The 19,518-nt window shown below is 39.1% G+C and overlaps 2 protein-coding genes across 2 annotated transcripts; one reads left to right on the top strand and one right to left on the bottom strand.

Moving 5' to 3' along the window:
• Positions 1–376: 376 nt before the first annotated feature.
• On the bottom strand, positions 377–12,983 carry LOC111322218 (uncharacterized). The gene is made up of 13 exons (XM_088751660.1): positions 12,767–12,983; positions 12,250–12,443; positions 8,227–8,270; positions 7,186–7,286; positions 6,534–6,641; positions 5,705–5,820; positions 5,321–5,410; positions 4,864–4,951; positions 4,407–4,517; positions 3,123–3,842; positions 2,484–2,594; positions 1,786–1,949; positions 377–1,275 (listed from the first exon to the last, which is right to left on the bottom strand). The coding sequence occupies exons 2-13, from the start codon at positions 12,432–12,434 to the stop codon at positions 1,149–1,151; spliced, it is 1,965 nt and encodes a 654-aa protein (XP_088607786.1). The 5' UTR covers positions 12,435–12,443; positions 12,767–12,983; the 3' UTR covers positions 377–1,148.
• Positions 12,968–19,181, top strand: LOC111322217 (targeting protein for Xklp2 homolog). Its single transcript, XM_022925288.2, has 9 exons — positions 12,968–13,231; positions 13,320–13,626; positions 13,852–14,034; positions 14,708–15,020; positions 15,841–16,172; positions 16,422–16,590; positions 16,968–17,144; positions 17,895–18,041; positions 18,387–19,181. The coding sequence occupies exons 1-9, from the start codon at positions 13,129–13,131 to the stop codon at positions 18,789–18,791; spliced, it is 2,136 nt and encodes a 711-aa protein (XP_022781023.2). The 5' UTR covers positions 12,968–13,128; the 3' UTR covers positions 18,792–19,181.
• The last annotated feature ends 337 nt before the right edge of the window (positions 19,182–19,518 follow it).

The following is a 19,518-nucleotide window of genomic DNA, read 5'->3' as shown; positions in this document are numbered from 1 at the left end:
GAATCTTTGTTTTCATCCAAACGCCAACTAGCGATAAAACGAAGCAAAAGACAGACAGCACCGTAAAGGAAAATACATCTTCGGTTACACATTAGAAATATCCCAACAAGCTTTCCGCTAAATCTTGAATCAGTATATCTGACGTTTAGATATCGACACGATTCTTGCCAGGAGACATCCTTTCGAGTGCCTGATCGTCTAGCAGTTTTCTTAGATTCCAAAAAGTAAAATCAAACTTCCACTTGAGAACAAACTCTTCCTTGAGCACCAGTGTATTTTTTATTGTATAAACGAGCTTTTAACTAAGAAGGCCATTCTTTTCCAAAAGGAAAGCTATTGATGTGTTAGCATAGGACCGCAACCATTTCGGACGATGTCAGCAGAAAGATTTATTTTGTTTACACAGTTGTACAATTATTAATGCCAAAAAGACTTTAATTCTGCTTTTCCGGCGTTTGCTTTCTCATTCAATCTTAATTATGATTTCAGTCTAATTTTCGGCGGCATAACAATTGTTTTGCGTCAAAACTGTGAACTTAAGAAATGAAACATTTCCAAACAGAAGCAGCATCCACCACTTTCATGGCCGTAATTCGACGAAATAAGAATACAATGAAACTACTTTAAAAACGAGATGTTCTGAACGCGACTTCGAGAGTGTATTCTGATCGTGATTCATCGTCCGTTAGTATGTTCGTCGGTCCACTCTTTCGGCCCTTCGTAATTCCGTTTGTGCGTTCGCCGATGAGGTAATTTTATTCGTCCGTTCGCTTGTTATTCATTTGTTCGTTTTTCTGTAAATTCTACTTCTCTTTCAATCGGTTTTATTCCAAGTCATGACGAGTTTACTATCCAGTGCAGTCCATTTTGAAAAGACTTGGTGTTTTTGCAGACGATCTCTTAGAGGAGCCTTAATACCATCGAAAGATTATCATTTACAGCTATTCTCCACCTTTTCTTTGCACATGGGCTCCTGACGCAACACATTTTCAACTCTGCTTCCAGAGCCCAAACTTACAGTTGTGAAGTAATATACTGGCACTACCTTTGCTCCCACAACAATCCGGCCATGGGAAGAAGACCAGCTGGACTCGGCTTCAGTTGCCTGAGACTCCGCACGCAACTGATACCGTGGGCTCCTACTATTGTCAAACAATCACTTCTTCGATAAAGCGAAGTATAAGTACTGCTATTCCAATCGCCCCCAGACCACACGCGATCCAGACTACCGTCCACCAGTACCCTGGTCTGCTGTCCAGTGAAAAGCCGATAAAGCTGAAAAGGAGTTCCAGTTGTTAGTAACGCATGAAGTAAACTGTAAACTTCGTCGGAAGTTATAACGGACACCACAAGATGGCGCGAATGTTACTCGCCCATAATCACTATTATAAATCCCTCCACATTCAAGGATGCGGCCGCTGGAAAGGACGGATGAAGTTTTGAAGACCTGAATACTGAGAATTCAGCATGATAGGCCTTAGATGTAACTCCCCTATCGAAAACCGAGTCACCTTACTAACTAACCCTTTACACCCTAACATCAGTATGCATATTCTCCATACTGTCCTCTACACGTTTCCTAAGGTGCCGACAAGGAGAATTTGTTCAACAATCAAGAGCTTCTTTAGTTGGAGATCATTTCCCTTATTCTCATGACCTTAACGCGTGATACAGGGCTGATAATGTAAGGAGAAAATGGAATTCTAATCATACACTTATGATATCTCTACAGGGATTGAAGGATTTACAAACACTGTGCTGTCCTACGCCGCGCCAATAACTCACCTTGTTTTACAGCACACAATAAAGTCCATTAGACCGTCATTTGTAAAATCTCCGTGCACAACAGGAGACACCGGCTCGCAAGGTGTCGAATGAGAGGCCATCAGCGAGCCATCTTTGAGAGAGACTAGTGTGAAGTCTTTCGAGCCTATTACCAAGACAGCGTCCTGCAAAAGTTAAACAGACACAATTAAATAGAAATAGGTGCGGAGTCTAACAAGCTATTTGAACTCGCTGACTCCTGTGTCTGTAGCATAAAGTAATCAGGAGATTTGTTGTTCTTGCAATATGGAATGTAAGACCTGTAGGACGTGCGAGGAATAGTTTTGGTGCCCTTTTTCCGACAATCAGCTTTTATTCAGAGAGAAAAAGTGAAAAAAAATCTTAGGTACCCAGCAAACGCGAAATGGGTCACTTTCACATGGAAACGTGAAAAAATGGCGGGAAAAACAAAGTCACGCGGTCACCCTTGCCGTTCACATTTCACGAGGTGCTAAATCTCTCTACTGTGAGAGTAAAGTGTCTTGCCCAAGAATACAACTCACTGATCCAGTTGGGGTTAAATTCTGGATCTCTCGACCTAGAAATAAGCGTGTTACCCATAAGGCCACTGCACCTGCCACTACACGTTGGATTTGTGTCTGATATACGAGATCCCTGACCACGATAACATGACCAACGGTTATGTGTAATACGCATACCTGCGCTGCCCCTACTGCAGTAGATACAGCTTGAATGTTAGGTACAAGAACTTTGCCTGCGCTTTTGTCACTCGGTGGATTGTAATTTGTCCACGAAGTCCCTGTGTCCACCTGTCAAGGACGAGAACAATATTGTATTCAGGGCACGTGTTGACAGTTAATTCTTGGAACATGGCAAGTGAAAGTGACTGTGAAACAGACTGCACGCGTTGCATCGGCAACAATTCTTCGCGTGCCTTAGCGAAATAACAGAGCTTTAACACAAACTGAAACTGAAATTCTAGTGAGAGTCTGAAGTTAGTAAAACGGTGCTCAAGTTTTCCCTAAAGCGATCGGTAATTTACTTCAAGTGTTACCACCACCGCGTCTACTCTTTCAAACAGATCAAACATCGAGTCCTGTCGGATTCCCCGAGGCGCTTTGCGTTAATGGAAAGCAACAGCATGATCTGGAAGTCTCACTTGGTTATTTCGTTGTTGGCTTTGTATGTTTGTTAATGTTTTTAAAATTCACGCGCATTAACTCTTCATAAAGCGGATTTCAACGCCGGCCGACGGCACGGGAGCCCCTGGTCCGTCAGGCTGTCTTCGCTATAAAGGCGATCACGCTTCTTTCATAAATACCGGCTTTCAATCGTACCTGCCAATTCAGTTCACCAAACGGTCCCAAACTCGTTAGTCTTCCTGAAGAAATAACAAAAATACTGTCCAAGCTCCTGATGCTGTCTCGCTTGAAAGATTCTCCTGATAAATGGCTGAAGATTCCTCTTTTGTTAGGTGGACTTGGCACAAGCAACGGAGAAACCAGCTCTGGCTCATCGCGTAAATCTTCCTCAGAAAACGAGTCAAAGAAACTACCAAACGTTGAAGGACTGTGGCAGATGGACCTGCTGAATAAAGATTTCCTCCCGGAAAATGCATTGCCAGTGCAAGGACTGATCCATCCTGAATGGTCTGTTCGCTCTGACGCAAAAAAGGCTGTCACGTGATCTACAACATTGTCGTCATTTAAGTCACCTACACTTGTGGCTCTCGTAGAGATGTCGTAGGAACACAAAGGTTGACCAGACTCTATGTTTAACACCTCAATAGCTTTTTGTCGTTTTATAACTACTGCGTTTGGCTTTATTGCTTTCGATTCTGCTGCAGGTCCTGTGTTATGTTCCCTCTCTTGTGTTGCGAAAGTGAGAGGTTGCTTTTTCACGAAGTGAGCCGTTTGTAAGGTGGTGTCAGCGGGGTGTTGCCATCTGTATGGTAATAACGAGATCAGTGATTCGGTGAATTGACCCCAGTGAACTTCACCCACGTGGTACTGACTGGAATGAAGGGCCAGCTTGAAATGGTAAGCTGACAGGACATCCTTTAGAGAGAAAATAATCAAAAAGTGAATTTCAGGCAAGGTGGACGCGTTATATCGACAAAGAGTATCTCTACTCCTTATCGATAGGTTCTCTGTTTTGTTTAAACAATGTTCATGATGAGAGAGCTTTTTATCAAGTGTCGGCGCAAATAAAAACAAAAGTAATCAATGGGTAATCACAAGTGTCACAGGCTTGTCAGTAATTGTCACTTTTCCGTGTTAACCTTTGTTAATACAGTCTGTAGTCTTACTTGCTTTCTAATAAACTATGAAAATATCGCTAAGATCCATTGAAAAGTCGAAAAGTAAAACGAGCAAACTGCGAGAAAACACGAATCTTAAACAAGGCGCGGTTGGTTTAGGTTTGTATTTGCTTGGTTTACGGGATAGCGTGAGTTTTGTGTACCAACCACACAGCGAACAAACCTGAACTACTTTTAGCTACTTTCACTACTGAATTGAAAATCGTTCTATTCGGTTTCGGTTTGACCTTGCACACAATACACAACTAAACGTGTAAAATCGCGTCTGATGAACTAAACCACACACAAATTACAATGATACCTCTCTAGACATTTTCTCGGCTTCATAGTCGCCCGGTTCATGTTTCCAGTGGGTCCTTCCCGTTTTCGCGTTGAGAGCATATGTCGAGAAATGTTCCTTTCCTTCGGGTTCCTGACAATAAAAGAACGAATGATATGGACTCGCGCTACTGTGGAAAGTTAACTGTCTTATATTTCAAACGCTGCCATCTTTCATTGTAAATGAAAATCTCAGAAATGGCTCTTGCGAAGGTGTAGGTATTTCTCTCATTATAGTTTGTTACCGAGCAGTGACGTCAGCGGTTTTCAAAAAGTTCTCTTTTTAAAGTGTTTTCTACCCACATAGCAAGCAAGGCTGGCATTTTTAATTCATTCGTTACGTAGAGCGCCTCAAAAACCTCGGAAAAAGGAATATACTTTACCGAAGGAATAGAACTTGCAGTTTAAAATTATATCCAATGTAGTGTGGAAGAAAGTACCTTCTTGGTGTTGCGCAGGCGCCGTGGTGGTTGCTTTGCAATCTCCTCGGCACTAAAACCGGCCGAGAAGTTATGCAGGTGGTCATGCCTGAAAGTGCAGTGTAAAAACTATATATTTTTTTACTTTCTCTTTGAAAAAAAAATTGAATTTTTAAAAACTGAAGACGCTTGCGATAAAAAGAGAAACTGTTCGGCCTCCTGTCTACCTCGTTCTACTCCTAATTATAAATGGCTTCCTCTAAATTTAAGAGCCTACAGTTTCAATTCACTATCTAGACTGACTGGTTAGGTCTGTTCCCTAAAGAGCGTTGGGGGAAGGGGTGGGTGTGGAGAATATCGACTACATAATCGATACTAACTGGGAGAGGAGAAGTTGGTTTAAAGGGTCTCTCCCCTTGGTTTACCAGAGCATTGGTTACAGGTGCGTGAGTGAAAAAAATCAGGGGGAAATCATTACTTCAGATTGTGTTGAATTTGCTCTTCTTCGGCAATCACCCCTCCTATCAAAACTAGGCCAGATTGAGGTGCAACAAAAACAGCAATTTCCCTGCAATAAAAGAAAATGCCATGAAAATCAAGTGCTCAAGAAAGAACTACGAGTTAAGGCAAAGTCAAGGTAACATAAAAGCAATTTTTTTCAAGGGATCACTCCTGATAGAAAAGTAAAATTATTGGCACCTTAATAATGTATCCAAGTATTATCACTTTATACATTGAGAAAAAAAAGTGATGAGGGAGACAATTTACAATTTGTCCTTTTCAGCATCAAGTAAAGGATTCCAAGTTGGTAACAAAAAAAAAACAACTACTAAATAAAAAACAAAATAATACATAAACTCACTTAAAATACAGTGAACCTGATGTTTCATGATCTGTAAATACCAGAGTCCTCCACTTTGGCTCCAGCTGATCAGTGTAACAATGCACCACTCCATCATCTGTTACTACAACTATTATCTAAAAAGAGATACAAACAAGAAAATCCACTTCACACTGGACTATTTTATAAGAGGTGAATAGGATATTGTAGATTGTGTTATTCAGCCATCAGCCATATCCCTGACAACTATAACTGCCATTTGTTGCTAGCTATCTCTTTCAGTCATCTCAATCTCCACCGAGAGCCTGGGAGTGTCTGGGAGTAAGTTTCTAAACTGTGGTGCTGCAAATGTGGAGAGGGTGAGGGGGAGGGGAAGGGGAAGGAGGAAGGGGGAGGGGGAGGGGAAGGGGGAGGGAGAGGGGAGGGGGCGGGGGAGGGAGAGAATAACAAGATACACGTAATTTGGTTTCATCAACTGAATTGTAACTGTAAATTAACCACCATAAAGAGTTTTGAAAGCTGATATTAGGATTGATAGCCCTTCCTCTTTGGCTCTGATGTAGGAGTGGTCAATTGAGATAACCTTTTGTATCCATTTATATATCAATTTATTCATTTATTTTGTATTTACTTGTTTTCCTGTTCATTTCCTAGTGATTCATTAATTGATAGTGTGAATGCTAAGATTATTTCTCAGGTATGAAGCTCTGATTTAAAACGTAACAGAAGTATTCTTTTTAAAAGGCAGGTCTACATGATGATTTGGCTTCATTAGATGAAGCAAATTTTTTTACTAAAAGAGACTTAGTACATAATCATTATCAATTAGATTCATAAAATGACACTTCACCTGGCGACAGATGTCAGGGGAAGAAATGCGTTTTACTTCACATCCTGTTCCAAGTGCCACAGGCTTACTTGAGTTAATGCCAGCCCTAACCCCAAGGATTGCTTCTGCCTGAGCAAAAGATTTAGTAACTGACTCAAAGGAAAATATCATGCAATTTGTTAAGCATACAAAATATTTTTAAAAAGTATCTAAAAATATACATGTACACGTTTATTTACATGTACACATTTATTTAACAACAATAATAAATCTTTCTCACACACCCCTGGGAGCCATAGTCCAGCTGACCGCCTTATTCCCCTGGCTCTGCAGATAGCAGTGCTAATCGAGGTATTCAATTTAAGTGTTAAGTTCTAGGTCAAAATATATTAAATCAGTGTCTCTGCTAGAGGTTATGGAAATACAGTACATTTAATTCTCAAACAAAGAAACCACACACCCAACAACATATAGTTTGAAATTGTTGTAAAGTGAATGCAATGAACTACAACCGTTATTGCAGGGAAGAGACGACTACACATGTACTCAACTCAACCTTTTGATCTCTACCTCGTGGTTATTCCACATACCATAATACTCTAGACTAGTGTCCAATCTCATAACAACAATATGGGTACATGGAAATTACTTCTCTTCACGAACATTCTTTTACCTTGATAAGAAGATGAGGAAGAGTAGATGATTGATTGTATTCCTCTTGTGGCGGTAGCATCATCACTTGAAGTCTTGAATCATCAGTTACAATGATAATTTCTGCCATGAAGACAAGAAAAAAAACTTATTACTTACTCAATAGACTGCAAATTCTATCGATTTATGGGTGTACTGACCCACAAGGGATGTTTGGAGAACATGAAAAGAGTTTGTGAATCAAGAGCCAGAAGCAAGTGATTTTCAAAATTTTGGGTAGGCAGTCGGGTGCTTGCAGCATCTAACTATGAGAAATGTGATGCCTACCAAGTTCTCTCTCCTCAACCTCTTAAGATTTTCCCCACTGCACGACATTTTCTGATCACACTTATAAATCATTTTGAGCCACCATGGGGTGGTTTAATCATCATCTTTAATAGTAACATCCTCGTGAGGTTTTTCAGAAACTATTTACAAACTTTTTACAATTTATAAAAACATAAATAACGATAAAACTCATGGTCTGAATTTAAGATAGTATTCCACCAAGTTCTAGAGCTTATAAAGGAAATGTCTGCCTCAGTAGTGTGTCTTGCAGAGCACGCTTGAAAGATGCCAATGAGGCATTTTGCCTAAGTTCTTTATGCAAGTTATTCCATGTGTTGGCCCCTCTATAGGAAAAAGTGCACTGGCCAGTAGCCATTCTGTATAGCGGAATCTGCAAAGAGTTCCACGTACGAGTGTTACGAGTATGTATATTTGATCGCTTGGTAAACTTACTCGTTAAGTATTGAGTACATAATGCACCTGTTAATTAATACATAATGCACCTGTTGCATGCTTGAAACAACAACAACAACAAACAAAATAAACAAAACAAATAAACAAAAACAAAACAAACAAATACTAATTACAAAAATAAACAACATGCATTACAGGCTTATTTGCCACTTTTCAAGACTAACTTTTTTAACTCCATACTTTCTACCAGGCCCACAGGTTTAGTTTGAAAATGTCCATACTTAATCAATTATTCAAGATCATATGTTTTATCAATGATTACCATTAATTCCATCACTGTCCAGGTCTGTAATAATAGGAGGAGGTCTAAAGAGAGTGACATTAAGAAGTCATAAGTTCAAGGAATGAAACCTGTCTAGTAATCAACTTTAACTTTCTGCACTTGGAACCCTTGAAGACCCAGTCTTACCCAGTCTAGCATGGAAAATTGTAATGCCATTTTTCTGCCTTTTGAAAATAAAAAACATTTGCCTGAGTAGTGTGTGATAAAACAGAAATACTTCTCAGCAAACCAAAGTCTCAGATAAGCAAGGATGTGCATATTCTTGGTTGCTTTAATTTGTCTAAAGTAATTTAATTTGGTCATATTCTGGCAGATTAGTGCATGGGGTTTAGAAACACAGTGAATCACCTGACCCTTTACACCGTCCTTAAAATCAGTATGCACATCCTCTACACTGCTCTCTATACATTTCCTAAGGTATCAACAGGGAGAATTTGTCTAACAATCAATAGCTTCTTTAGTTGGTGATTATCTTCTTTATTCTCAAGACCTTAGGGAAGGTACATTTTTTATTGGGGGGGATGGGCCGGGGCTTCGGAGGGGAGGGTCATTAGTAAATATTTTACTAATTGGGGAGGGTCAAACTTGTTTGATATGCAGCTGGGGGAGGGTCACAGTTTTTTTTTTTTTTTTTGGCAAGGAAAAAACTACTCCATGTCGGTTAGTTGACTTTTAATTATTTGTTACCAAACACGCGAAGTGTATAGAAACCTAAAACTTATATATACAAGCAAAGCTTGCAGTCTAAATCAATCTACATCATTTTAAACAGATGTCAACTTATTATGTCAAAAAACTATCTTGTCCCAACTAATGTAAATTGTCTCTCTCGACCTGTGCCCGCTTTTGTCCATATTTTGACGTCAGTAATGTTTCGCGGGGCTTTGGTATAAAATTAGTGTCCGGTGACGATTCGTTACTTGAGCTACTCCATCTGATAGGCTTAGCCACAAGTTGCTCAGCAACTTTTGAGATTTTTGGCAACTTTTTAGAATTTTGGCAACTTTTAGAATTTTCGGCAACTTTGGGCTTTTTGAGATTCTCTGAAGCCACTTTCTTCACGTTTTGAGCCACATTGGTCAGTTTTTGATAGACATTTATTCAATTTATTCTAAAATACAATAATTAGGGCCCCCTCCCCTTAGCTTGATTTTTGTGATGCCTTATCACGAGGTCAGTGGTATCACGTTGCACGTTTTTCAAGATGGTGGACAATTACAGTGACTATTTGTTGATCAAGTGAAATGGAAAGAACCTCTGATATTATCATTGGACTTTGACAAATAAAGTTTTGATAAGAAGCAATGTGCGAATTTTTAATCTTTAACACCTAAAAAAGGTAGGAAAGGCAGAAAAATTTTGGCAACTTTTTGGAAATTCAGCAACTTTTCGGCAACGTTTTGAAAAAAATAGCAACTTTTAGACACTTTTATCGGCAACTTTTTTGGAATTCATCGGCAACTTGTGGCTAGGCCTACCATTTGACCTCATGAAATCCTTCTTTCTATTCCTCGCACATCCTTGTCCATTTTCAAGTTTTCACCGTGCAATGCCACGCAATAAACTGCTTTGTGCGCAGACACGGTTATGTGGGCAACACTTCTGGTCAGTTATTTTCACTTCCGGTTATTTTTGTTTTGGAAGAGGTGGGGGGAGGGTCAGATCCTTTTGTTTAGGCATTTATGAAGGGTCATGCATTAATCCAATCTGGAAAGTGGGAGGGCCACGACTTTCTTGGCAAAAAATTTCTAAAATACCCCGGCCCATCCCCCCCCCCCCCCCCAATAAAAAACGTACCTTCCCTTACTGTTTGATTTAGCTGTCATACATCCTCGGAGACCCAGTGGCTGAGCCGATTTCAAGTTGGGGCATGAAGAGCCCCTGGGGACATTGTCTTACAAGACTAGTTCCAAACGGTCGCAGTCGTTCTGCCATCTGATTGGTGCCAGAAAATCTTTGTGTTTTTCTGCCCAATCAGAGTGAAGTGTGCTTTAGAGTACTTTCGTGTGTTTTAACATGGACATTTACTAGTAGCTCAGTTGCTCGCTATGCTTGTTTGGATCGTGCGATCGTGAGTTTCAGTCTCAGCACACAATGTAAGAGAAATCGATCAGATTGTCCGCAAAAATCTTACCGGAAATTATACTGAATACTTTGGCAGGTATCACTAGAGAATGTGTTTTAAAGTTTGCGAGGTTTGTATACAAGACGATGGTTGCGTCATTGATATGTCGCTTTAAACGTTAAACGAGATTTAAACTTAAATCTTTCTAGATTTTTTGCATAATTTTCTGTGACTGGAACTTTGCCAATCCCGTGAAGTTATTTCGTCGCAGGGGCCATGCACGCAGGTATGTCGAGCAACTGGTACTTGCGCAACTTTCTGTGCGTGCCAAAATCTAATCTCATCTTCACTTAAAAAAAAGAAAAGCTAAGCATGGAAACTTTTGCTTATTAGATGTGGGTAGATGACCCTGTACTACTAAGCTGACATTTGCAATAAAGCAAACCCGCCCTTTCCATCCAATATTTCTTGGTCTTTGGTTTTGTTTTTCCCATTGAAAGCAGCATCGGATTGATTCCTAATGATCAAAGGGACTAGAGGAGAATCCGTGGCCTTCCTAGCTCAAGAATTTCAACACTCTAGGCAGCAGTTGAAAGATTAAACTCTTTCAAAACCCCTTCAATAACTGCCCGAAAAAATCTCTCCTTCCTGCGATGTTCTCGTTAATAAGTTTTTGTTCAGATTTTAATTAGCTAACCGGAAACACAGCTAAGCTTTCTCTTAGCGCCTGCTGGAGGTAGTCCACAAACTTAATGTTCTCTGCAACCTTGGCCGTATTGTGAACAAGTTTACTACAAAGCGAAGATTAGATTTTGGCGCGCACAGAAAGCAGAAAGCTTCGTGGGCCAAAGCGCAAGTTGCTTGACATACCTGCGTGGCCCGTGTGACGAAATAACTTCACCGGATTGGCAAAGTTTCAGTCACAGAAAATTATGCAAAAAATCTAGAAAGATTTAAGCTTACATTTCGTTTAACGTTTAAAGCGACATATCATTGACTGCAACCATCGTCTTGTAAACAAACCTCACAAACTTTAAAACACGTTTTCTTGTGATACCTGCAAAAGTATTCAGTACAATTTCCGGTAAGATTTTCGCGGACAATCTGATCAATTTCTCTTACATTGTGTGCTGAGACTGAAACTTTTCACCTCAAGCAAATCTCCATCGCACGATCCAAACAAACATAGCGAGCAACTGAGCTACTAGTATATGTCTGTGTTAAAACACACGAAAGGACTCTAAAGCACACTTCACTCTGATTGGGCAGAAAAACACAAAGATTTTCTGGCACCAATCAGATGGCAGAACGACTGCGACCGTTTGGAACTAGTCTTGTAAGACAATGTCCCCAGGGGCTCTTCCTGCCGTAACTTGAAATCGACCCACAGCCCCTGGGTCTCCGAGGATGGCTGTCATATTGCAAGGAGAGATTAGATGCTAATCAGTCTTAAGGGTTATCCCTCTCACTCCAAGATTTCATTAGCAATTCTCCTTACTGTCTGCCCTACAATTCTAATGATGTTAGCTTGGAGAATTTGGTATCGGATCAACTGATAATCCCCTGATTTTCGTTTTTCGTTTTTCTCATCACTTATCTGCTTGATAATTTTGTATTGATATTGTAAGGAAAAATTCTGTGTTGGTCACTCATCTTGTTCGTTAAGGCCATGAGAATAACTTAGAGGAAATTATTGCCGCCTTGATAAGCTCCGATTGTTAAACTAATTCTCCTTATCAGTAACAAAGGAAATGTATAGAGAACAGTATGGAGAATGCACTAAAGGGTTAGAAGAAGACAGGATAAAGAAATCTCTGTTAAATCGATAAATGAATTTCAACAAATGCACCTAAATTTCTACTGAATTTTTGAAATGAAAATGATCTTCTTAGAACTACTCAACGAAACTCTGTTGATAAAATTTAAAACAAACATACAGCTTGTGTCTTGATGTATGGTGATCACTATGCAAGATAGTGTCCAGTTGCCAAGAAGGGTTGAACTCCCATACATCTGGAGCTCTGAAGAGAAACACTGCCACAAACACTGCGGCCACTACAACGACATCTTGAGCTCGTACTTTGGTGATGTCAACTGGCAATAGTTTCAAAGGATCATTCATAATTTTTATCTGAAGAAAATTACAAACATATAGTTAAAGAAAAAAGAAAAAAACAGACATGAAAATCAGTACAATTATAATCTAGTTTTATTGTATTTGTAATCTTTGAATGGTTACATTGTTCGACCAGTTAGTTCTATTTTTAATCTCTATGGCTCAGAATGTATTACTTACTAACTTTAGTTTTGAGGGCCACTGGTTTATCAGCGCAAGCTGTTGTGTGTATACCCTCTTTAAATAAAGTCGATTATTATTATAGTAGTAGTACATGAAATGGTAATTCCTGGAAAATTGAGGGACTAAACTTGAGTGATCAATTATTTTCAACTCACCTTGTCGTTAACATCTTAACATAACATCTTAAGCATGATTTTCAGCTGAAAAATCTCTATTTTGTTCAATTCCAAGTGCCACCGATACGAAATACGCGCCATATTGAATCTTATTATCCCGGTCAAATATGGGTATGATTACCTAATATGGACGATAAAGAAATAAACCAATGGGAATGCGTGATGGGTAGCGTCTCTGTAGTGCGGTTAGTTTGAAATTAACGATCGAACAGGAGTGAACGTCTTTAACCGAATAGCGAAGTCGAGTTATTTTCTCGATTTATACGTTTGGATTTTGTTTTGTCTCCTAGTTTTACAAAGTACAGAGTATTTAAGAGTTTCCGAAGTTTGTACTTTCGAGAATGGAAGAATTTGTAGATCCCAGTTACGAATACGATGCGCCGATGTTTGTCGACTTCTCTAAAGGCGCAGGAGAAATTGACCCTGAAGCTGATAGGTGGTTTGGTAAGTTATTAATGTTTTGATTGGCGAAATTTTGTGCACTTTGTTATACGATTGAAGTTATTCTAAAATTTTTGTTCTTCAATCTAAGATGGAAAAGTAGCCGATGAAGGCGGCTGGTTGATCGAAGAAGATTCCTGTGATCAGCGATCTAATGAACCAAACTGCGAAGCATTCAAAATATCTGAGGAAGAAGCCAAAGGAAGCTCTCCTACCAAGAACGATGAACCACCTGTGGAGCAGAAAACTGATGTAGAACCATTACCCGAAGCTTCTCCAAAAAAATCAGCTCCTAAAAACTGTGTGACTTCATGGTCAGAGTGGGTAACAAAAACCCAAACATCGACGAACAAACAGGTCAAGACAGAAAGTGCCCCTCGTCAGTCTCAAGTCAAAAAGTAAACGTTCATTCTTGTTGTTTCTGTTTATTTGCAGTTGAGGTATATTTTGCAACACTACTTTACAGATATAAGTAAAGCAAACATACCACTAATTTCCGTGCAAGTATTACCCTAAGGCCAACAGGTGAACATGCTTTGCGCGAACGTCAATCGTACGTGTAGATGTACGATACGAGGGAAATCTGTACCAGAGTCGTCTCCTAATACGCTTTCTCTTCCTAGAAAACGAGAGAAAAAGGTACCCGAAAGAAGATCAGCTCGTCTGAGAACGTTGTCAACGTGTTCTACTACATCGACATCATCCGCCGTTTCAAGTTGTTCCTCTGACGGTGGTCCAGCGAAGAAAGTTCCAAAGATCAAAGCACCATTGACATTAACTGTTCCAGATACGCCAAATTTTATGAGGTGACATTACGAAAACAGCTATGTTCAATGCCCATTTTGTTTGTATGGTCATACTTTACGGAAATTCACTCCTGGATGTGATTATGTAACTAATATAACTTCTCCCTGTAAAGTCCATACATTATCCAGCAAACAGGTAATGAGAATACTCAAACTTATCAGGTAGATGTTGTCAACTTGATCTAGCACCATCTTCATGGATTTCATTTACATAGAAATGTGTAGCAGCTAGAGGGTAAGAATCGACAATTGAATCTTGCAAGTGTTTAAAAATGGAAAAAGTGTAGTCAGGAGATGTCATGAGTTTTATAGAAATTGGTTGCCTTTGACTGTTGTTATTTTTGAAACAATAACAAAAAATAACAATAGTCAGAGGCAACCAATTTCTATAAAACTCATGAATCTTGGAAGTAATTGGTTTAATTACAAACCTCTCTGGAAAATTGCATAGGCCTCTGTTTACAATGTATGTGCTTTTCAGTGCTCAGGTTTCATTCATCATTTGTGATAATCCCAACCAATCTTGCTTTCTAATGATACTCATGCCTGCAATTCTAACTTACAACCTCAGTACAATGAATAAAAGGCACCATATAGATTTTCATCCACAAATGCCAAACATAATCAGCTAACAAGTGTATTTCACCCCTTATTTGTTTGACATAATTTTTAGGAGGATTGCTCAATCCAAAGTTGATAAAACCCAAGCACAGAAAACAAGGGAAGAACAGGAGCTGCAGGTCATTGCACAGAAACAAAAAGAAACTATGGAAAAACTCAAACAGAGTAAAGTTTCCATGAAGAAAGCTCTTGCAGGGCAGTCATACATGCCTTGTAGATCAGCTGTTGACAACCTTACTCGAGCCAAAGAATTTCACTTTGCAACAGATTATAGGCTTGGTCCAAGTTCTCACCATGCAAACAATGAGGGCAAAGGAAAGGATCCGGACTTTGTTGGCTCTTTAAGGCAGCATCCTCCTTCACCAGTGAGTTCAGCACTTCTAATGTGATTAAAATGTCGATTCAATTTCCAGTCTCAAGGCTCGACACTAATTTTTCAACTTACTAGCCAAGTGGCTAGTGACATCTTAAATGTTATGACAATTTCAGTCTGTTTACTAACCAAACTGGCTAGTGGAAATTGAAAACTACTAGCCAAAACTGAATTTCTACTAGTCTGTGGCTGGTGGGCTACCGTTAGTGTCAAGCCCTGAGTCTAAAGTTATGAAAAAAATGGCTTTACTAGTAATAGTGTTATCAATATTGAATGCAACAGCATTGCATTTTGTTTGACTGGGAGAGAGTCCATCAAGTGACTGGTAAATAACTGCATAAAGTGGTCAGCTCACGCTAAGGTAGTCACCATGTTTGTGTGTGTAAAATGGAAGGTCTTTTCAGAGATTTCTGAAAATAATATTATTTACACAAACTTGGTAATTGAGTAATAAAAATGTATATATATATATTCATCGAATCAAAATATGGCGTCAATTTGAATTAACATTGTTTTTGACTCACTAGCCTCGTCTTCATGTGGAAAACACAAAAGGATTATCACATGTGTGAGAGGCTAGTCAGTCCAGAACAATGGCAATTCAAATTGGATGCCATATTTCGATTCAGTGTATGTATATATATATATAATCTGGTTTTGTGAAACCACTGATTGCTAATTTTTATTGACAGAAAATGCAATCCAAATTGATTGTCTGAGGCTTGATTCTACATAAAAATTAGGACTGTCTTTCACGATCTGGTGTTAACATAGCTCAAATCATTGAAAAGTGGCCATTTTGTACTGCATAGACTTTCAAGAACAGGAAACCAACTGTTCCAGTGCCATTCAAGATGACTGAGTCCAGGAAAAGAAAAGAACCCGATAGTGAAACTCCCTGTGATGAATACCAATCCATGGCACAAAGGGTTTATCAGTGGCAAAAGAAGACTCCTGAGCGTTTCCATGTGAAACCAGTCAGTGAACAGAACCAGGGGCCACCAAGTAATACAGAGAAGGCTTCCCTGAAGCTAACAGCCCCAAAGACCCCAAATTTAAAGTCAAGAGATAGGAAAAGGCCACTTTCTGTTGACTGCTTAAGTAAAGAAGAACAAGAAAAGATCCAGGAAGCAGAGATGAAGAGGTAAGTAGGATGAAATAAATAGAATAAGCCTTGCATGTGATGTTTAATGAAAACTTTGGACAGGGATACAGACTGAAAATTTATATGTAACCTTTTGTATGAAAATGAAGTGGTGGTGTTCTGTACTTTCCATGTGGTTCAGATTTTCTTCAGGACAATTTGACCACTTTGTTGCTTATGTTCTCAAGGAGCCATATTGGAAAAATATTTTTCCCTTACTCATTCTAATATTTCTACCTTTTCACACAGTTACAAGTTCAAAGCAACTGAGCTGAATCGCAAAATATTTGACTGCAATGGGACATTAGGAGTGTACATGGAACCAAAAAAGCCTCTCACTGCAATCGAACCTTTTAATTTCAATACTGAACAGCGAGCAGAGGTGCACAAAACAAAAGAACCACAGGCTGACATTGAGGTTTGTATTACTTAGAGAGAATAGCTGGCAACCATAAAATCTGTTGTTTAATTTGAAAGAGGTACCCTGGGCAGTGGTCTAGCAGCACCCGAGGGCCCCTGGTGCCTCAAATTTACTCCGTGGCGGGAATCTTAGTTTTTCATAAAAAGTATTATGTTGGGCACTCTAGATTTCACAGTTTCAGAGAACTGGGCTCCCTTCAATTTTTCTTAGAACACACCCTTGGGTACCTAACATGCAACCCGAGTTCCGAATTCAATTCAGAATATGTATTTTGTCATTCGATACCTACACTCAAATGCATCATGATTGTGTGGATAGTTATTACCTAAAATCTTGCCAAAGTAATTTATTTGCACGTTTTTATCTATACGTAGGAAGATCAACCAAGAGAAATAAAGGCAAATCCTTGTCCTGACTTCACTAATGTGTTTAAGCCTGAATTGCCACATAAAGGAACCCAAATACAGCCATTTTCATTTGAGCAGCGAGACAAGGAAACAAAGCTCAAAAAAGAGGAGAAAATTACAGCTATCTTAGAGGAAGAAAAGAAGGTAATTCGACTCAAGGAAATTTCTACCTTGACTAGCTTGAGAGAATTTTATTAATTTATCAAAAATAGTCAAAAATGGTGTTCAATTGTAAGCCTCAAAATCCCCTCCTGTGCAACCCAAGGACATTTGACTGTTGTCTGTGTTGGGGGCAGGGGGTGGGGAATTTGAACTTTGTCTAACAAGGGACACCTTGGACACCAACTTAAAAATGGAGGTGCTACTGGCAAACAGTTCACTTTCACAAGCAAATGGCACAAAAGAAAAGGTCTACAACATCCACAGTGAGTTTTTATGCTTGATCAAAATGTAGAAAGTCACGGTCACTAAAACTGGGTGGGGCATTTGAAGAAAATTTTTGCCTCTGGAGGGACATTTAAAAGTTTTGAATTGATGAGCAGCCATAACATGAAAAGTGTATTAATTAACAACTACTCACCGAAGTGGAGGTGGTTAGTGGTGGATACTTACTGAGCTGCAAAGCGGCGAGGTAAATATCCACCGCTAACCACCGACACCGAGGTGAATAGTTGTTTTAGTATCTAAAACAGTGAGAACATATACACCACCGTCATTAATTTGAGTGATTTCTTCGCTTGTCACAGATGCAAACCAGGTTGCCATTTTTTCCCGAGTTGCTCAGAGGTAAATAGCAAAGGATATTCGGAGTTTGACTAGCCAATCAGAGCGCGCCTTCAAAGTTATCCACTGTTTTAGTATATATTAATTAAAGATATTTTCTCCTGATGGCAGGCACATGAGAATTTCCATGCACAACCATTGCCGAGTTTCACTCCACCTCCCCTTCCTTCAGCATCAAAACTCGTTACAGAACCTGTGCCTTTTGGTTTGTCAACTGAAAACCGTGGGGCTGTCAAGGCTGAAAAATGGGGACAACAGGTAAGAAGCATGTGAGAACTGAGACAAAAGACTTTAACCTGAATCACTGCCCTTTGATGAATGGTGTCCATCCCAATGTGTACAGCAAATTCAGTTTCATATAACAACAGACAAAAGTTGTTCACTGCACATGGCAAACTTATTAAGAAATTTTAAGGTCATATCAAAGAATGTCACACTGAGGTTACCTTAGGTTTCAGGCTTGGACTTTTGCACCAGACAGAAAGTTGAGAGAAGATTTTCTTCTTTTATTAATGTTATGATTTTTTGTGGGGGAGGGGAGATTTTCTCTTTCTGACAAGGAACTAATCATTTGACTGGACATCCTTTCTTTTTCCATTTTAGCTCCAGCAAGAGATTCAAGAGGAAAGAATGAAGAGAGTTTTCAAAGCTAGATCCACCAATGTTTTGTACAATGCTCCATTCATACCTGACAAGTCCTTTGCAAAACCAAATACAAAAATTGAAGAATTCTCCATGAATTCAGATAAGCGCGCAAAGGAAAGAGAAGCGTATGAGCTGCATAAGGCAGAGAGAGAACAAGAAGAAGAGAAGTTGAGGAAACAGATAGAGAAAGAACGCGAGGAGGAAGAAAAGATTTACTTGAAGAACCTGCGCAAACAACTAGTGCATAAACCCAACCCCATACGCAAATATCGTCCAGTAGAGATCAAACAGAGTGAGAAAGAACTTACAAATGCACAATCGCCCCAGTGGCATTCAACAAAGAGGAGAAAAATGCGAGTTTGATTGAATTACAACCTGTTTTTGACATAGAAATTGTTACAACGACCATGTTTCTTTTGCAGGTATTGTAATTGATAATCACTCAGTGTGAATATGGCAGATTGTTTTCTAAATGAATCGGATTAACTGGAGTGAGTTTGCACTAAAAAAAAATTGCCATCAAGTTATGTTACATAAAGTGACAGTGGAATTAATGTCAAGTAGTTAGTACATGAAAAATTAGTAAAATCTAATTTGGTCTGTAGTACCTTCAGAAGTGACCAACATTTTAGTTCTTATCCTTGTTACTTGCATAAAATCATTCAATTTTACTTGTACATTCATTTGTTTTGGAGTAAATGTCACAATTTGCTCAATCAGTTCTGGTATCGTGTAATAAATTTATTTTAAGAGTTTACTTCTCCCTATTTTTTTTTCCAATCCTATACTCCTGGAATTATGCCAACCCCTTTCACAAAAGAGCTTACTCCAAGAAAAATAACACAAGTCACCAAAACATGAATCAAACACTTTTTCAAACTGCATAACTTAATTTAATTGCTTGTCGAGCATTTCAACGAAGTGTGGAAAGTAAATCACGATTGCTTTGATTTTTCTTAGCTTTGCCCTATGATTGGTTTAGAAAACTTTTGCCATCCTCAACAAATCAGATGCAAAACTAAAAATAATGGCAACTTGGTCTTACATATTTTCCTGTGCTTCAAGTAGTATACCCATTTTCATTCTGAGC

The sequence above is a fragment of the Stylophora pistillata genome, chromosome 3 (assembly GCF_964205215.1).
Source record: "Stylophora pistillata chromosome 3, jaStyPist1.2, whole genome shotgun sequence".
Taxonomy (NCBI): Eukaryota; Metazoa; Cnidaria; class Anthozoa; order Scleractinia; family Pocilloporidae; genus Stylophora; species Stylophora pistillata.
The sequence above is the reverse complement of the archived record's forward strand: the minus strand, read 5'-3'. Positions and strand labels throughout refer to the sequence as shown.